The sequence below is a fragment of the Rhea pennata genome, chromosome 19 (assembly GCF_028389875.1).
Source record: "Rhea pennata isolate bPtePen1 chromosome 19, bPtePen1.pri, whole genome shotgun sequence".
NCBI lineage: Eukaryota > Metazoa > Chordata > Aves > Rheiformes > Rheidae > Rhea > Rhea pennata.
The window spans coordinates 6,639,685-6,657,321 of record NC_084681.1 but is presented as its reverse complement, the minus strand read 5'-3'; the positions used below and the strand labels follow the sequence as shown (position 1 = coordinate 6,657,321).

Sequence of the window (17,637 nt, the reverse complement as noted above, 5' to 3'; positions counted from 1 at the left end):
AATAGTTGAAAAACATGAACTCAGATCACACAATAAAGCAACACAGGATGTTCCTCTGGAACCACCCTACCATGCACACAACTGTTTAATTACGCAGTGATATCACACTAGCTGAACAAAATGGTTCTTTTTATGTTTAGCCTGCATCTTCTCCATTTTTAACTTTATCTCTACAATCCAAATGAGTCCTAGCCATACCCAATTTGAGAGCTCTATTACCCTACAACATGGGCTTTGGTAACTTTCTGTAACGATGCCAAGCTTTTCAGCCAGACACGTTCTTCCTTGGGTACTGTGCAGTTAAAGTTCACTACAAAGCCAGCTCAGTTGCACAGTCTGGTGGCCTGTGTGTAGTAGAAAACATTCACTAGTCTAATTGTTAATTCATGGAAACAGGTATTACATGCAAGTGAACTGTACATGAAAGAGTCTAGATAGTAATATCTTGGTGCGTGTCAGCCTGCTACAACCATGGCAATAACTATATTTAAGAATTTAGGTACAACAATTAAAGATGACCATGAAATGTACCGACAGTGCAGGTCTAAATCCTATGCTTCCACTTACATCTGGTCATCCTCTATTCAAGAGCCCACATTAACCTGCTAGCAACTCCAGAGGCATTCCTTACCTGAAGGATGAGTTAACGTAACCTGGGATTCTGAAATTAACTTTTAAAGCTACTTCAGCAGCCTCAGGGAAGATGAAAAATGTATGTATGTATTTGAAAACAACAACTAAATCTAAGTTCACAATATTTTAGCAAGCTTTCAGTATAATGGATCTCATTCAAGTATAGACCAGTAATTCTATGGAAAGCAGATCTGATTAATACGTAAGATAGTGAAACCCCAAATCCTTCCTCCACTCACACTTTGTGGCAGGGCATGCTGCCTAACATCTACTAAGTGGGAAGGTAAGTTATGCACAATTGTAAGCAGAACAACTACAAAATGGCTAGTTCCTCTATTACTTTACTTATACCACAAAATATACAATGTTAAAAGTTTGGCAAGTGACTTTATAGCAATAAAGATCATGACTGTTACTTAACAACCTGAGCTTAAAATTTCTGAAATATCTTTGCTTTTTAGAATTGCCATATCAGAAGTTTACAGTCAATAATTTTCACACTGTTTCTTCGGTAACACTTTTTAAAATTGAATTGAACAGGAATTGAAGAAGGCTATTTAGGACAATGGTGCAAGGAGATTCCTATTTAAATAGTAAACCATGAATATTCATCAAGATAAAACCATGAATAAAACAACTCCTACATTGGCAAACAAACTAAAAGGGAAGTTATTTCTTTAGGACAGTCAGAATAGATAAGACACGCAATATTAAACTTAGCAAAGGGGAGAATTTTGAGCTACTATCAGATTAATCATCACAATGAAAGGGATGAACACCAGCAAGCCAGTAATTTGTCAAAAAACCCAACCCACGCTATGATATTCACATTCCTTCCTCTTGTTGCAACAACACTGCACCCACCCAATTACTTCAACATTCAAAAACAGTTTTGTTGCAACAATCAAGTTTGACTAAAACACACAACTGTCATGAATATAAAATGTTTTATCTATAACATTTTTCACCCAAATTATGTGCACCTTAGCTGACCTCAGCACACACTGGAAAGATGACCTTTGTGGTTACAGTTGAAAATACAGTCTTCAAGCTAATTGCGTTTTAGAAAGTATCAGTAAGTTGTCTTGCAGCATGAAAGTAGTACTTTTCATATTGCATATTGCTTGTCCCCTTAATTCCTTAGGTTAATTTAACATGATACAATGAAATGGTAATTATACTGAGGTACAAATACCAACATAGGTGTCTCCAGCTTCTGAAGGACCACAATAACATAGTTAATACTGTGGTCTATTTCGTTATACTGTTCTGGTTTCTGTCCTGCTGCCCAAGGCCTGCTTTTTCAATCTGGCAAACATCGTCTGTGTTTTAAACACAACTGACTTTTCTTGAAGTAGTTCAAAAAAATATTTACGGTCCCTCTGTTTTACTCTCTTAATAGAAATAACTTTAAAAAAAGTCTTTCATGTTGCATTAAATCTTTGCAGCAGTAGTCCCCAGACCACAGTTCACAAACCACTGTAAAACAACTAAGTGTTTGACAAAAGTGATAAATAATATTCTAAGGACTGACAACAGACTATTAGTCCAAGGAGTCTGGGGAATACTCTTCACACTACATTACTTTGCATCGAATCACTGGAGCCCTGGAGCAATTTGCATACTGATGTTTTTCACTCACTTATAATCATTACGTATTCAAATATGTGTCCAGGGAAAGCAATCTTTTCGAGATTGGTTTTCTTTGTTAATATTGTTTTCACTTTCAGTGCTGCTTTCCTGTTTTTGGAAAATTTAGAAGTAAAGCACATCCACAGAGATAAGCATAGGACAGAGTCTGGAAATAGACTTATAAGATGGTTTGTTCTTCTACAGATAATGCTGTCAATCCAATTTCCTACTGGAGTTCTGGGAGACAATGAGACAGTATCTCACACAGCTGCTTTCTACTGCCTTGCTTTATAATCTCACAGAAGAGATGCTTCACAAGTTTATGTATGATGAGGTAGTTCTTTGTTACCTTCAATTTCTGTAGTAACACTCAGGTCAGAATTGATGCCATGAAACACTCTGCACCACCTGTTGCTGACTGCAGCCGTTACTTGCCAGCTCTGAACAACTAGACAGCACTTATCTCCACACATTCTGCAATGTATCCTCACTCTTGCCATAAATACCCTATACAACAGATATGAACTGGATTATTAAAAAAAACCACTATAAAACTCCTGCAACTGAAAAGAATCAGAGGGGAAGTGAAATAGAGCAGTTATATACGACTCCACGCCTATCGTCAAGCAGTATTACTTGTCTCCGATGCACCTTGCGATCAGGACAGCCTTTCAGAGCGTCCTCCCACAGTTATTTAGGAGAGTGCACAAGGAGGGCTACACCGAGGAGCAGGCTAGGCGGGCAAACGCGCGCAGAGCCCTGCCAGCAGCTCCGCTCAGTGCCCCAAGCGGCACCCGGGCGCCTCTCCAGGCGCCGAGCACCAACGCGCCCGCAGCGGCCGGAGGAGGGGAGCTCCCTCTGCCCCCAGCAGCACCCCGCCGAGCGCTCACGATCTCAGCTCGTCGCCGCGGCCCGGCGGCAGCGGGGCCCCGCCGGGCGGCTCCGCCAGCGGCCTCCTTCCCCCCTCCTCGGCCCGAGGCGGGCGCGGAGCCGCCGCGGGCGCGGCCCCCCGGCCCCGGCTCACCTCCTCGGCCTGCTTGCGCAGCGCCTTCTCCCGCTCGTACTGCGTGAGGAGCTGCTCGTTGTCGTCCCGCAGCAGCTCCAGCTCCACGCTGGTCTCCTGGCTGTGGGCGCACACCGAGTCGAGGTTCTCCAGCACGGCCACCACCAGCGGCATCAGCTCGGCCACCACCTCCTCGTCGTAGCGCCCGATAAGCCGCTCGAACTCGCGGTAGATGGAGCCCGCCAGCCCCGACACCCGCTCCGACATCATGGCGGGGCCGGGGCCGCCGGGGTCCTCCTGGTACACCACGCCGTCCGCCAGCTCCATGGCTGCCGGCCCGCCCGCCCGCCCGGCGAGCGCCTTCGCTGACGGGGCCTGGCGGGGCGGCGGAGGCTCGGCGGGCTCCGGCGGCGGCGGCGGCGCCTCCTCCCTCTGCGGCGGGGCCTCGCCCGCAGCCCGGGCGAGCGGGAGGGGAGCGGCGAGGCGAAGCGGGCGCACGGCACTGACCTCACCCGCGGCGCCGGGGCGGGGCAGGCGTCACGCGCGCGGGGCGGAGCCACCGCGCACGCCCGGCGCGCGGCGCGGGGGGGGCGGGAGCGGGGCGAGGGGCGGGGCCTGAGGCGCGGCGGGAAGGCGGCGCTGAGGGGAGCGGCGGCGCTGAGGGGAGCGGTGGCGCTGCGTCACCCGGGGGGGAGCGGCCGCCGATGTGGCAGCTCGCGGCGCGGCCGAGCCGCATTCCCGCCGCCGTGGCAGGGAACTGTGCGGGTGCAGAGGCGAGGGGAGGCTGCCTGCTTTATGGAGCCAGAGCTCCGTGAGGCGACCAAGCGGCAGCGCTGTGGGGCCGAGGCGGCGAGTGGGGCGAGAGGCCCGAAGAGGCTCCCGCCGAGTGGCCCCTTGGGGCTGCAGCAGCTGCAGGCGGCCACATTCTGAGGGCCTGTGTGAGGCATCTTGAACTCAAAGTTGTGACAGGGACTTTAAAAGACAGTGTCTCCGTTCACATGAAAGCATTATTATTTATTTATTGCATACATAGTAATTGAGGCATAAATAGATCAAGTGATTTATTTAGGGATGACTGACAACTAAAACTATGCTGCGGGACTTCACAGCTCCTAAGTGATGCTTAGTTTGCTGTACTTGCTAATCTGACTGCAAAAAAGACCTTTTATGTTTCATGAGGTCTCTAGATAAAACAGGATCAGAGATGCTGTTTTCATTAGCAATGAAAATTCTGAAAATACTTTGCACTTGCTAAGAAACACTGGTTTTCCTAGGATTCAAAACAGTGAATTCCATTCTGAACCATTTATTTTGTCGTAGGAAATAATGTTGGCTATTACACATCCATAGTAATTTGAAAACCCCTTGTGCAGATACTTCATGTACCTCATGTTCATCATATAATTCATATTTCTTTCGGGAAATAACTATTTTTCATGAAGTGTATGTTTTTCTAATGCAATTGAGCTAAGGAACCAGGTGGCCTAGCAGCAGTGCAGTAACAAAGAAATTAGTATTATAAAAAATGCAAAAGCTTGAGAACTTCCAACTGTGTTGATTGCATTAATTTCCACTGGAGAGCAGTAGAGGTTTGCACAGTATTTTCTCTCATTTAGACTGATTCCAAGATAGTAATGATGCATTGTTTTTACATGCCAGGCTAGTGGGTCTGCACAGGAAGGAAACAAAGGAAAAGAAAAAGGTCCAATATATTGGAGTTACACTTGAGTTTTGTTTAGCCATCATCCTCCTAAGCTAATATTTAGCATAAAGGGGGCAAGACATAGGCCATTAAAGTACAAAAAGTGTGAACACGGAAGAAAAATTGTTTGTAATTAATTATGACCCCCCCAAAATGTATCTTTTTTTAGCTAAAATCCTGTTGTATGGCATGATGTGTACTTTCTTCCTCACATGTCCGCAGGTGAAATTTTCATTTAATTTACTGGAAATCATCCTTATAAAAAGATTATTGCTTCATCTTTCTCTTCAGAGAAAAGCTGCAACTTCTACATGTTTGCCTGCTGTCTGCCTGCTGTCTGCCATTATTAACAGCTGTTGTTTGATGCAGGAGTGTTGAAGGAAGCTGTCTTTAAGCATTTCTCCCTCCTTTTGTGTTCTAAGTCAGCACCGGCCTCAGTTATTGGTATTGCAGTTGACACTGAGAGCCTTTTGGGGGGAGTTACTGGCTTGTCTTTTTCTACTGAGCCTGAATAAATCTTGTAGGAAGACTGCAAATAGTCAGAGTCATGAGGTAATTCTGGTCTGATCTCAGGGCAGAGTTGGTAGGCCATATGTAACTGCAGTGGACTTTTAACCGAGATCTCACCACGTTACTCATGAGTAATATTTACTGCATAACCTGATGACAGCTCCAGACAACTTCAGAAGATAATGACAATAAAAAATACCAATCATCTTGAATTGTAGCAAAGATTCTTTCCTCTACATAAGGTTTTATAGTTACTGCCATCATACTTGGGCAAATTGCACAAATACATTAGCTCAAAAGTCATACATTCTGACAGACAGCAAAAATGGGTCAAGGTGTCTGCTGACAGCCCTTCAGGGAAGGGGTCTCTGAGGATATTCTATTTTTATCCTGTTTCTATTAGCAAAATTGATAGATGTGTTTTTCTTTCACACAGCTGGAGCCAGTCCATCATTAACTGGGCAAGCTGCTACCACTAAGATTGCAGTCGGACTGACAAGTACAAAAGAGCTATTTGTGCTCATGTTGTTAAGTTACCTGGAAGTTTTTTAACCTGGATAAATGAAATATTTTAAAAATACAAACATTAGAAAAATTACCTGGGGGGGGGGCAAGTTTCAAGCGATGTAAGATGGTTTTTCTTTTTACAGTCTTACCATTCAGATCATGCTTTATAATGTACACATTGCTGTCAGTGTGAGATCAGAAATTCAGGGATGGATTAAAAATAGCACAAGTTTGGCAAGTATATCCTCATTGCCTATCAGATTAAGGAACCTCAATGGTCTGCCACTTTAGTAAACTATTCCAGCACATGAAGCAACACAAAATAAATCTGATATTATTGTATTTGTTGCATGAAAGTAGTGGCTGTCTGTGCTGTCTTCTAGAGTAAAATGCCATTCATACTCAGGAAAAGAATTGCTCAAAAAAAAAATAGTTTTCTGGATAATAAGAAAAGTTATCCCTAGAAATAACAGTTTATTTGAAAGTAAACTGATTTGCAATATACCAAGGAATTAAACTAGGTCTCGAATCAGTTTGGGATGAGAGGAGCTCAACTGGGACTTTACCCAGAGGAAGAAATTTTGTAAAGCTTTGCAATTAACAGTGCTTTATTTCTTAGAGTGGAACAGAAATCAAACCAAAACCAGATGAAGGATCATTTTTAAAATAATCAAATTATCATAGCAATACGTAGCTAAATGAAGACTAGTATAGCTATGAACAACAAAACATGGCAGTCCTGCCTGTCTGGCTATAAGGAGCAAGAGATGCACAGCAAAAAATGGGAGTCCAGATGAGAACTCTCCAAATGTTCTATGTGCTACAGATGTAGGCTTTTAGCTGAGGTATTTACAAAGTTGGGGCCAAAACTACAAAGCTAAGAGTGATATTTAAATTCTCTGAAATTTAGAGACATTCTCAGTCAGTTGTTTGTCTCAGGCCTATCTTAAAATGTAATGTAAACATGGCCTAAATTCAATAATTACACTTGGTTCATTCACCAAAGATTTTGAAGAGCTATTCTTTCTCTTCTCATGATCAGAATCTTTTTAGGAAATTACATCCAATCACATCCAATTACATTAGACTGTCTAGAACCTTGTATTTTAGGCAAATATGTTATTTTCCATGCAATTTTGTAATTTTGGTTGAATTTTCAACCAAGAAAAAAAATGCTCATTTGTACATTAAAAGAGTAAGTAAGCATACTTCTGTGGTATTTTATGTACTATATAATGCACAAAATCCTGAGCTAATCATGGATTAATCTCAAAAGTGACAAAGATAACCCTTATTTAATGAGGTTAAAAGGCTTGGCAAAGATCACATGGCAAACCTATGGTAAAGCTGCAAATAGTGCTAGCCTATCTTATGGCAAGTCCTAAGCTTTAATCGTTAAATGACACGGTCTTAGCAAGACTATAAATAGATGCCCTATTGTTGCTCTTAACAGTATGTTTTTTTTTTTGTTTTTTTTTTTTTTTTTCTAAACATGCTGTTTCTGGAGACCTTTTTGTATTTTTAAGTAAGGATTTGCCTTAGTAAGGATTCCAGGACTAGGCTTTGTATTTGAATTCTGAAATATTTTAAATAAAGAGATATTCAGATACCAGCATATTGCAGAGAGATATCAGGAAAAATACTCAGAATTCTAAGTACCAAAATAACTTTATGGGGGACTTGCCAGAATATACGTATATTATGTAGGATATATTGCATATTATTTAATTGATGTTTATGTCAACATGCATATATCTATATAAAAGACATTATTTTCCAGGTATCATCGTACAATAATGTGCTGGACTTTCCTAGCTTTCTAGGATTGAAAAAACTTTAAATAAATCAGGAAGCTAGGAAAATCCAGATCATCATAGTATGATGATATGTGGAAAAAAAGACATTTGAATACTAATAAACAGGTTGTACGAATAGATGTTTGTATCAGATCTGGATTCTCCTACGAGAACTAGAAGACATGGATTTGTAACAGACTGTAGTGCAGAAAAAAGAAATTCCAAATAAAGAAATAGATGTTTTAATTCAGTTTACTAGGTAAAGAAAAATTCCCTATTAATGGAGTTACTGATATTTTCAGATAAGGAATGAATTGCTTTAAAAAGAATTTCCCTGGCATCTCAGCTTCGGATAAATTAGAAAACAGAAAACTAGTGGATGATGACATAAAACAACAAAATTATTTTCAACTTAAAACTTATGAAAGAGGTTGAAACATTTTAGGATATCAAGTATGGCAAAAGGGCAGAGGGAAAAAAAAAAAAAAAAGAAAAAAAAGAAAAAAGACAGTTCCAGGCCATCAATGGGAAATAAAAAGGAAACACGGAATCAAATCCCATTAGCGGATTACGAGGTGAAGGCGCACGGCTTACATAAAGGAAAAGGCCGTGGGAAGGGGCTGGCAGCGGGAAATGGCGGGGGCAGGGTGCCGCAGACACTCGGCTAGGCCCGCTGAGCCTGACCGCTCACTGAGCTGCGGCTGAGCCGGCGGCCTGCGCCCCTCACCGGGGCGGCGGCGGCGGCGGCCCAACGGCCCTGGCTCGCGCCCCCTGCAGGGCGGGAGGCCGCGCCGTCGCCATGGCAACGAGAGGGGCGGGAGCGGGACGCCGGGCGGCTGGCGGCGCGCCAAGATGGCTGCGCGGCCGGGAGCGCGGCCCCGCGGGGGCGGCTTAGGGCAGCTAAGCCGCGGCCGGGCCGAGGGCGGTCGCAGCTGCAGCCAAGGGCTCGTCAGAGCCGGCCGCGGCTGCCAGCAGGTGAGGCGGAAGCGCGGGGTGGTGCTGAAGCGAGCAGAGGACCGGGTTAGCGCGGGCTGCCTGCCCCGGCGGGAGAAGCGGGGCCGGCGGCGGGAAGGGCCCCCCGGCGACCCCTACGCCGCTATCCCGGCTTTGTTTTTTTTTTTTTCCCCCTAAAATAGTGATTCTAAAATAGCGGAATAGTTGCGTCGGCTGCGCGGCTGGGTGGGGGCGGCATCTTCTGCACCTTCCTTGGCTCCCTCTTTCCTTCCCGTGTGAGTATGTGTATATACACACATACATATACAGATAGATATACCCACATATACATACACCTGCACAACATGCTTACATCAAGCCAATGTTCAAAAAATACATATCTATGGTCGCTCACAGAGGGACCTGCGGCACCGCGGGTTGTTCCATCTCCCTCGCCCTGGACTGAGGCAGTTGCCTGTCAAGCTGCACTTCAACACAGGTCTGCAGTAGTCTCTATTTTTTCATTGCATTTAAAGCTGTTCTGGTTTAATATTTGTTAATTGCTTGTCTCTGTACTTGGCAAATTGTTATTGCGTTAAACTCACTTGCACAGAGCTTCTGGGTACCCTGATTGATCTGTCAGTTCAGTGCAGATCGTGGGTTAATGACTCTCAGATGGGGCCGATCTAATTATTGTAATAGCTGATGTTACACACAGTGCTGGGCTGTGATTGCCTTTGCCTGCAGGTCACCGAATAACAAATCTCCTTCCCTTCTCATTAGGGCAATGGCTGCTATCTCAGAGCGCACTTTTATTGCTATCAAGCCTGATGGAGTCCAGCGGGGGCTGGTGGGAGAAATCATCAAGCGGTTTGAACAGAAAGGATTCAAACTAGTGGCTATGAAATTAATACATGTAAGCCTTTCTTAGTTTGTATGTCTCCCTTTTTCATAGATACTGCAATCTTAAAATAGAATAGTATGCTACTAGGGTAAATGTAATCTTCAGAATAAGTAAACTTAGTATTTTGATAAAGGCTTGGGACATTTTGGAGAAGTTTCAGTTTTTAGCTCTGACTAAATGCTTTAGACAGCCTAAGCATACTATTTTTAGTAACTTGATGTCCTTAGTCTGAAGAGAATATTCTTTTTGGTGAATCCTATGCCTAAGGAATGGCTTTGAAAATCTGCAACAGGTATCAGTTTACATACCTATCTATATTAGTAAAAAGAAAAAGTACTTTTCTGAGTTCAGCTGTGGTAAAAGGAACTGCTCAAATTACCAGATGTGTTTCCAGGAAGTTGCTAAAATGGTGAATGTTGAAGTGCCTGCATGTTTTATAGTGCTCTGTTAATCTATGTGATTTCAGTATGCTCTTAAATTCTTATAGTAAGCCTTTCCTTTTTTTTTTTTTCTTTTTTTTCTTTTTTTCCCGCCTTTTCATGCAGGCCTCTGAAGACCTTCTGAAAGAACACTACATTGATCTGAAAGAGCGGCCATTCTATGATGGTCTGGTGCAGTATATGCACTCTGGACCTATTGTTGCTATGGTGAGTTTTTAAGGATGAAGCTCAGCTAAGAAAAATAGTGTTTAATTTTGTTGCCTTCCAAATAAGCTTGTGTTACATATTGAGTACTAGTTTAACTTTAAAAGGATTTTAACTGTAGATTGAAATACTATAATAGCAAGGGGTACTTCTAACTCAATTTTTTCCCCCATAAGCTTTCTCCTTTAACTCAGTATATTGAGGAAGAAAGCAATGGAAAAGGGGTAACTAAACCTGAGACCTTGTAAAACATGAAACATGCAAGCAACCTCCTCCCCCCAAAAAATTAATAAATGCCACTATTTTGACAGTGTATTTGTGCAGTAGCTGAGCTGCAGGTCTTATTCTCCAGTAATTAGAAAGCTTTGGAAGGCTGTTTACCATACTGAGATTTAGTTAGTAGCTTCCCACTCTTGGTGAGGAAGGGCATTGTACAGAGAAAGCATGGGGATAGGGGAGAACTGTACCAGCAGCCTGAAGTATCTGACTGAAAAATTGGAGATAAACTACGTCTTGCTACTGGGAACATTCAGATGGTGATTTTTGATATACTAGTATGGACAACACTGTGTAGTTCTGCATAGTATTAACTCTCGCTACTTTAGTTACTGTTAAGATTTTTATAATCTCTCTCTCCCTTTTTTAAGGTGTGGGAGGGTCTTAATGTCGTTAAGACTGGAAGAGTGATGCTGGGGGAAACTAATCCAATGGATTCAAAGCCTGGCACTATTCGTGGTGACCTCTGTGTTCAAGTTGGCAGGTATATTTTGAAATTATTGAAACCATTTAAAGATATTAAAGGTCTAGTGATATGTCTTGATATATGTGGGAACTTCGCTCCATCCTTCTTCAGGGCAGTGTAATGTTGGTATCAAAAGATGCAAGCGGAGATGTAGTCTTCCCCATTGACAAAAATAATCAAAGCTTGTACTATGTACTTGGTGCCTATTACTACTTTGTAATTACTTATGACTTTTCTCCATAATGGAGACTACTTCAAAAGGATAAAAAGGATGTTTGCTTTGAGTTTCATAAGGATTATTACTTTTATTTTATTTTATTATTATTTTTTTTTATAGAAACATCATTCATGGAAGTGATTCTTTAGAAAGTGCTGAGACAGAGATCAGTCTATGGTTCACTCCTGAAGAATTAGTTGATTACAGAAGCTGTGCTCATGAATGGATTTATGAGTAAAACTGAGCCTACATCTTTTGATGTCTTTACTAACTATACAGCTGTCATTCTCTAATTATTTCAGAATCCTTCATATAAACTGGTAGAAACCTGTCTCAAAAATCAGTGCTATTCCTCTGTTGTGAATATTAAATATAAACACTGTTTGCTGCTGTTTTGATTAAAAGCTACTAACTTAAAGATGGAAGCGTATTATAAACCTTTTCAGCTCCTTATGAGGGTGAAAGAAGATTAAAACATAGAAAGCATTCGTTGTTAATAACATAGATTGCATTTTATTTTCCTGAAATACTCTGTAGCCAAAGAAAATACTCTGGTAAATAGAAACATATGCAAATGACTGTGTTAAAGTTGTATTACTTTGTTAAAATGTTAGAGGACAGCTGGTGGTATGTAAATATACTGACAGCATTCCCAAATATTGAGGACTTTAAAAGTTAAGAAGGCAAGCCAACTCCCATGCCAAAATAACTACAGAGAAAAGCTTATTTATTTCTCCCCCTGTGCTGTTACTGTATACAGAGCATACCTTTGCTTAAAGCAAGAACTTTTCTCCAGATTGACGCAGTTTGTTTATTTTTTTTCCCACACGGGATTTATTTAGCATTTAAAGGAAGGATTAATATGCTAGGCTTTTTGAAATGCCTATTTATGAGGAAAGAAGATTAATGTGTGAGAATGGCTGAGAGATCCATGTTCAGCTGCTTCATGGCAGCAATCTTTTGACACTGCATAGAGGAACAATAAGTGATGTTTGTTTTCCTGACTGAACAGCTGATAACAGTTGTGAAGAAAATAACTTAGCTATGTTCTTACTTATGCTCTCCTTTCCTTAATAGATGGAACTCCAAAAACAAGTTGTTCTTGGATAAGTGGGTTTTTTTTTAAGTGAACTTAGCAGTATTTTTATTTCTTCTTAATTGTAAAGAAGTACATTTGTAATAAACATACTTCGACAGAGTCTGATTCTATCAGGAAAAATTATTAACCTCTTGCAGAAATATTCTACAACAACCATGCAGTAATTGTACCGAACCACCAAGGAACAAGAAATGAAAATTAGGTTTAATATTATGTATTTATTCCCTTGCAACAAAGTGTTTCATAAGCTCACTGTTCAAACTCTTTATGAAACTTTTGCCTAGAGAGAATTGTTGTTTCAAATGCTCAACTGTACAATGCAAGCTGAATTCAATCCTTATGAAGTTATTCTGAGACACCCGAGTCCTAAAAAGAGACAGTATCAAATAAAACAATATCTGCTATTTCTTAAGTGAAATTAAAGGCCCTGCTCATTATATGGTCTTATTTTTGTTAATTAGCTCTGAGAAGAGGTAATAGCTTCCCCAATTACCAGACTGTAGGTGAGGGTGTTTTTAGGCTCTCTGCTGAAAATACTCAGTGCTATAAATTAGCTCTAGAAGGTTGTTAGAGCAAAGGGGCCGTATGACAAATTAGCGCACTGGATGAGTAGTCCTGAGGGCTTTGCTTGAGGGCTTATTTGAGCTTTCTTTCTTGTGGCTGCTTACTACAAACTATCAAATTTTGGCAAGAAATTTGGTTAATCTGGAGATAAGCGGGGGATCGTCCAAAAAACTCCAGCCTGGTCTTTGCCGTGCCTTCGGACAGAGGGGAGAGGCGGGAGCCCGCGTCCTCCGAGCGGGCGTCGAGCCCTGAGGCAGCCTCGGAGCAGGCCTGAGACTGCCTAGCAGCTGCGAGGTCTGTTTAAGAGACATTTGAGTTGCAGTGATGGTATATGGTTATAATAAACCTAGGAAGATAAAATGTTCTCTAAAGTGGTGAAGTACGAAGTAATAAATCTCGTAGATCAATCACAGACTCTTCCTAACTGCAGTTCTGCTGAGGGACCGGAACTGTGAGGTTTTAATCCTGCCGTTTGGTGCTCTGCTGCCTCGTGCCCCAGGAGGATCAGTGAGAAGGGCGGCGGGTTACGGCTCTCGCCACCGCTTCTCCCTGGGAGGCGTCTCCAGTCTAAGGGGGCTGCTTCTGCCGAGGCAGGGAGACTCCTGGAGCCGCAAAGCCAAGTATCTCCCCGGCGGAGCCGAGCGCGGTGGCTGAGCGCCCGCGGGAGCCTCGCGCTTCCCGGCCGCGACAGGGCGAGCGAGGCCGCGCCCGAGGCGGCGGCGGCGGCGGCACAAGCGGCCTCGAGCGGCGCAGACTCGCGGCGCCTCCAGCCCTTCCGGGCGGCGGCTGCGCGCCGCCCCGCTCCGCTCCGCTCCTCCCCGCGCCGGGCGGGCTTCCGCCGCCGCCGCCGCTCCCTTCCCCTCTTTCTCCTCTCGCTCGGCTGGCGGCTGGGCGGCGGCGTGTGGAGCTCCGGCGGGTAGGCGAGGCCGGCGGCGCCGCGGAGGGGGCCGCGGCCTCCCCCTCAGCGGGGAGCGGGGCCGGGGGCGGCGGGGAGCGGGGCGGGAGGCGCCGCGCGGCGGCGGGAGGCGGCGGGAGCCTCACGGTGTGGCGCGGTGCCCCGCAGCGCGATGGCGGCCAACTCCGAGCGCACCTTCATCGCCATCAAGCCCGACGGCGTCCAGCGGGGGCTGGTGGGGGAGATCATCAAGCGGTTCGAGCAGAAGGGGTTCCGCCTCGTGGCCATGAAGTTCCTGCACGTAAGTCCCCGCGCCGCGGGCGCTGCCTCCCGCCCCCACCGCCTCCCCTCGGCCGCCGGCGCCGAACCTGCGCTTTCCCGCGCTGCCCTTCCCGGTGTCGAGTTCATGCAACAGCTGGAAATATTGAGTAACAAAAAATAATAAATAAAAAATTTTAAAAATGAGGCAAATTCTGTCCGCCATTTGCGGACTGGATGAAGCCCTCGGGGTCGCGCGCAGTGATGAACCTCGGCGCCTCTCGCCTGCCTGATCGCGTCCAGTCTGTGCGTCTTCTCCGGCCTGCCAAACCCCAGCTGCTTCATCTCGCCCGTTTTCCCCCCAAGGATGCATCCTGACCGAGAGGGAGTGGAAACGACCTTGACTGAAAGGTTACATCGGGTATCGTGATCTTCCCTGCATCCTGGACTCAGCTAATTGCTGAAGATTGCTGTAGTGCAAAGAAATAAGTTTGACAGCTCTCAACACTGCAGCCCCAACAAAAAAAAAAAGCATTGTATAGTCCATTAATTTTGCAGTAGGAATTCTGATTTTAAATTCATCTAATAGCATTGCAGCTAGTGCTCATAATGTAAATGGATAGCAAATCCAGTCGCTAATTCTGTAGTCTTACAGTAGTAACAGCCTTTATGTTACACGATTTCGAAAACAGTATTTAACATTACATCTGTTCTTCTAAAGGCTTCTGAAGAGCTTCTAAAACAACATTACATTGACCTGAAAGACCGACCATTCTACCCTGGTTTGGTTAAATACATGAACTCTGGGCCTATTGTGGCCATGGTAAGTAGCTTGGCGTTTACATAAAGACTACTTTCTTGAATATATTTGTCTTGCTCTGTAAATTATTTTATTCAGATATTCAGTTAGTTATAAAAACACTTTTTTTCTCCCCCAGATGACCCTCTTTTGATACACAGGCAGAAGAAAACAAAATCAAAATAAAGATAGCTTAATTTAAGAAGTTACTGTTTATTAACAAGGTGATGCTGTGTGCATAAAAATACATATTAAAGAATCCTTGGCTTTTATTAAGCAAGTTCCTGAAAGCTAGTCTTCTGTATCAAAGAATCCTTTGTTTTGTGAAGAAAGGGAGAGGGCTTGGGGGGCGCTGTTTGCCACAGAAACCTCCTGTATCACTGAAAAACAGCAACAAAAAAGCCTTTAGTAACATCACCTTCTATTGTGATTAGAATATATTCACCTAATTATGATTTCCTACAACTCTTAAGCTCACCTGATCCTAACAAAATAGGAAGAAGGTTCTGAAGTTGGCCTTGCTCATCAGGTAACTTTTGAGACCCGCCAGAGCACGTTAGAGAATACTTCTCCACATGCTTAGAAGTAGAGCTGGTCCGAAAGTGTGTTTTATTAAATGGCCTATTACTGTAGTAACAGCTAATATTTTTCTGCCTGTTATGATTCCAGTGAACATGAACTACTTAAAAACACTTAATCCCAGACTGATTTTCATAGGGTTTCTCACATTAGCTCACAGAGGCAGTCAGTTGGATTAAAATGTCATTTGCCAGAGCAGGTGTTGAATACTCAAAGAAGTTGATGCATTTTCTTACCACTATCTGGTCTTCTTTCATAAAGATCTAAGTAGTGCAACAAACCTCTAACTTCTTGTAAGAGCTCTTAGCTTAGCTTATCTTTTTTATCCCCTAGTCGTGTTCACAGGTCTAATACAGAATCTAAAATTATTTTTTTCTTAGTGGGAAAATCCTAATTTCTTTTTAAAATGTAAGCTATTGACAAAGATTAATATACTGTGTTATTTTGCATAAGCATGCTTTAATAGGTTTGGTTTGTCTTCCTCTCCCCCCCCCCCAAGGTATGGGAAGGACTCAACGTGGTTAAAACTGGAAGAGTAATGCTAGGGGAAACCAATCCCGCTGATTCTAAGCCTGGTACCATCCGTGGCGACTTCTGCATTCAAGTAGGAAGGTAAGGTTTGTGTGTGGTGTGCTATCAACAGAGACTTAAGTTACTGTGTGTAGTCTTATCTTCTAGGTGATTGAAATTATTGATAGATTTAAGAATCCTACTCTGATAATGTTTTATTTGCAGGTCACAATCTGTAACTGCTACTTCAGAAAACGGCTTGGTCCAAAACACTGATTTTTTTTTTTTTTTTTTTTTTTTTTGGAAATACAGCTACTCTTCAGAGCTTCATGTAAGATCGGTCAGTGGCACTGGCTACTGTAGTAAAATAGCCCTAGTCATACCTGCTAAGCTTCCTTAGTTATAATTGGATGGCAGTTGAACACTGTACCTGAAATAGTAGTCTTGCAGCTCTAAGTGCTTCATTTAGATTTCTGTATATGGAAAAGTACTAGGTTTCTAAAGGCATATTTCTATATGAAATCATGTTTGTCTTTTTCCTCAGAAACATCATTCATGGCAGTGATTCTGTAGAAAGTGCACAGAAGGAGATCAACCTGTGGTTCAAACCTGCAGAGCTTATTGACTTCAAATCCTGCGCACATGACTGGATCTATGAGTAAAATGAGTTTCCGCAATGAATTGTGCCTTCCTAACACATCATCTCATTCCAGCTATTGATCTGGGAGCAATTACTACCACGGTTATCTTTGCTGAAAAATGACAATGTCAAATAAATGGGATGATAAGAACTAATTCTGTGTAGTACATTCACTATAAAACAGGCCTGTTGTGAGGAACAAGCATGTAAAACAAGTTACCTGATGACTGCAGCATCTTCTCTTGTAGAAGGAACAGTTGAGACACGAACTTCCCATGCAAGTATATTCAGAACCCTAGTATGAGTTTTGTTTGCTACACTGCTGCTTTTAAAACCCTCCTTAACTACATGCAGTTGCACTGCTAGGCCAACTTGCAGTTAGCTGCAAGAGATGCTTGAGCTACCTCTAGTGTCATCCCTCAGCTGCTTGTGTAGCTGATCTATACTGAAAGAAAAATGTGAGGCTACTCACATTCAAAATTCCCCTCCCCATACACAGATATTAACATTAATCACCTGTGAAACATGAGGCCCACTGCAAAGCTTGTGCCTACAGTTTTTTTCCTACAACAGTTCCAATTAATATAAATGTTTTATTTAAAAACATTTAAACAAAACAGTTCTATGTTTAGTTGATTAGCATATATTAACTAATTTGCCTGCTCATTTAGTGGTAGAGATCAGATTAAAACTAGCTTTTGCAACAGATACTTTGAAAAAGAACTTAAAAATATAAAGCGTCTAAACTTCTGAGTGAACAGATTTATTAAAAAACACTTCACTGTGACTTTAAACCTAGTTTCTCCCAAGACACTATTAAATGTGTATCTAAAGCCCAGCTAGCTTATACTTAACCCATTCCTCTCATTAAAAAAATCTCATCCTGTTGGGCTCAAAACCTTCCATACTTTACTGCGCTCAGAACAACGTATCCATTTGGATATACAACACTATTGATTTTACAAATTGCAGTTCTTCAGTGTCCTGTGCTCTCCAATGAGAGAAGGTGGAGTGCATTTATGGACTAAGGTGTACTTTCTTTAAACAAAACAATCACTATTCATAAATAG

At 42.9% G+C, this 17,637-nt stretch overlaps 3 protein-coding genes across 7 annotated transcripts in view; 2 read left to right on the top strand and 1 right to left on the bottom strand.

The window, feature by feature from the left end:
• Positions 1 to 3,652, bottom strand: part of SPAG9 (sperm associated antigen 9) — a 70,852-nt gene extending 67,200 nt beyond the window's left edge. For both annotated transcript variants that reach the window (XM_062591456.1, XM_062591457.1), the window contains exon 1: positions 3,290 to 3,652. In XM_062591456.1, coding sequence (XP_062447440.1) covers positions 3,290 to 3,595 — 306 coding nt within the window. In that variant the 5' untranslated portion in view covers positions 3,596 to 3,652. The remainder of the gene's footprint in view (positions 1 to 3,289) is intronic.
• A 5,009-nt stretch (positions 3,653 to 8,661) lies between these two features.
• Positions 8,662 to 12,759, top strand: LOC134149047 (nucleoside diphosphate kinase-like). Of its 4 annotated transcripts, none has more exons than XM_062591825.1 (6): positions 8,666 to 8,758; positions 9,134 to 9,215; positions 9,500 to 9,632; positions 10,166 to 10,267; positions 10,912 to 11,024; positions 11,344 to 12,759. In XM_062591825.1, exons 3-6 carry the CDS (start codon positions 9,504 to 9,506, stop codon positions 11,459 to 11,461), a joined length of 462 nt encoding a protein of 153 aa, XP_062447809.1. In that variant the 5' UTR covers positions 8,666 to 8,758; positions 9,134 to 9,215; positions 9,500 to 9,503; the 3' UTR covers positions 11,462 to 12,759. The 4 variants fall into 4 exon arrangements, with proteins under 4 accessions (XP_062447808.1, XP_062447809.1, XP_062447810.1 ...); XM_062591826.1 differs by lacking the exon at positions 8,666 to 8,758 and adding an exon at positions 8,785 to 8,803; XM_062591824.1 differs by lacking the exon at positions 9,134 to 9,215 and having other exon boundaries at positions 8,662 to 8,758.
• A 934-nt stretch (positions 12,760 to 13,693) lies between these two features.
• On the top strand, positions 13,694 to 16,722 carry LOC134149048 (nucleoside diphosphate kinase). The gene is made up of 5 exons (XM_062591828.1): positions 13,694 to 13,802; positions 13,950 to 14,082; positions 14,761 to 14,862; positions 15,917 to 16,029; positions 16,472 to 16,722. Exons 2-5 carry the CDS (start codon positions 13,954 to 13,956, stop codon positions 16,587 to 16,589), a joined length of 462 nt encoding a protein of 153 aa, XP_062447812.1. The 5' UTR covers positions 13,694 to 13,802; positions 13,950 to 13,953; the 3' UTR covers positions 16,590 to 16,722.
• Positions 16,723 to 17,637: the final 915 nt, after the last annotated feature.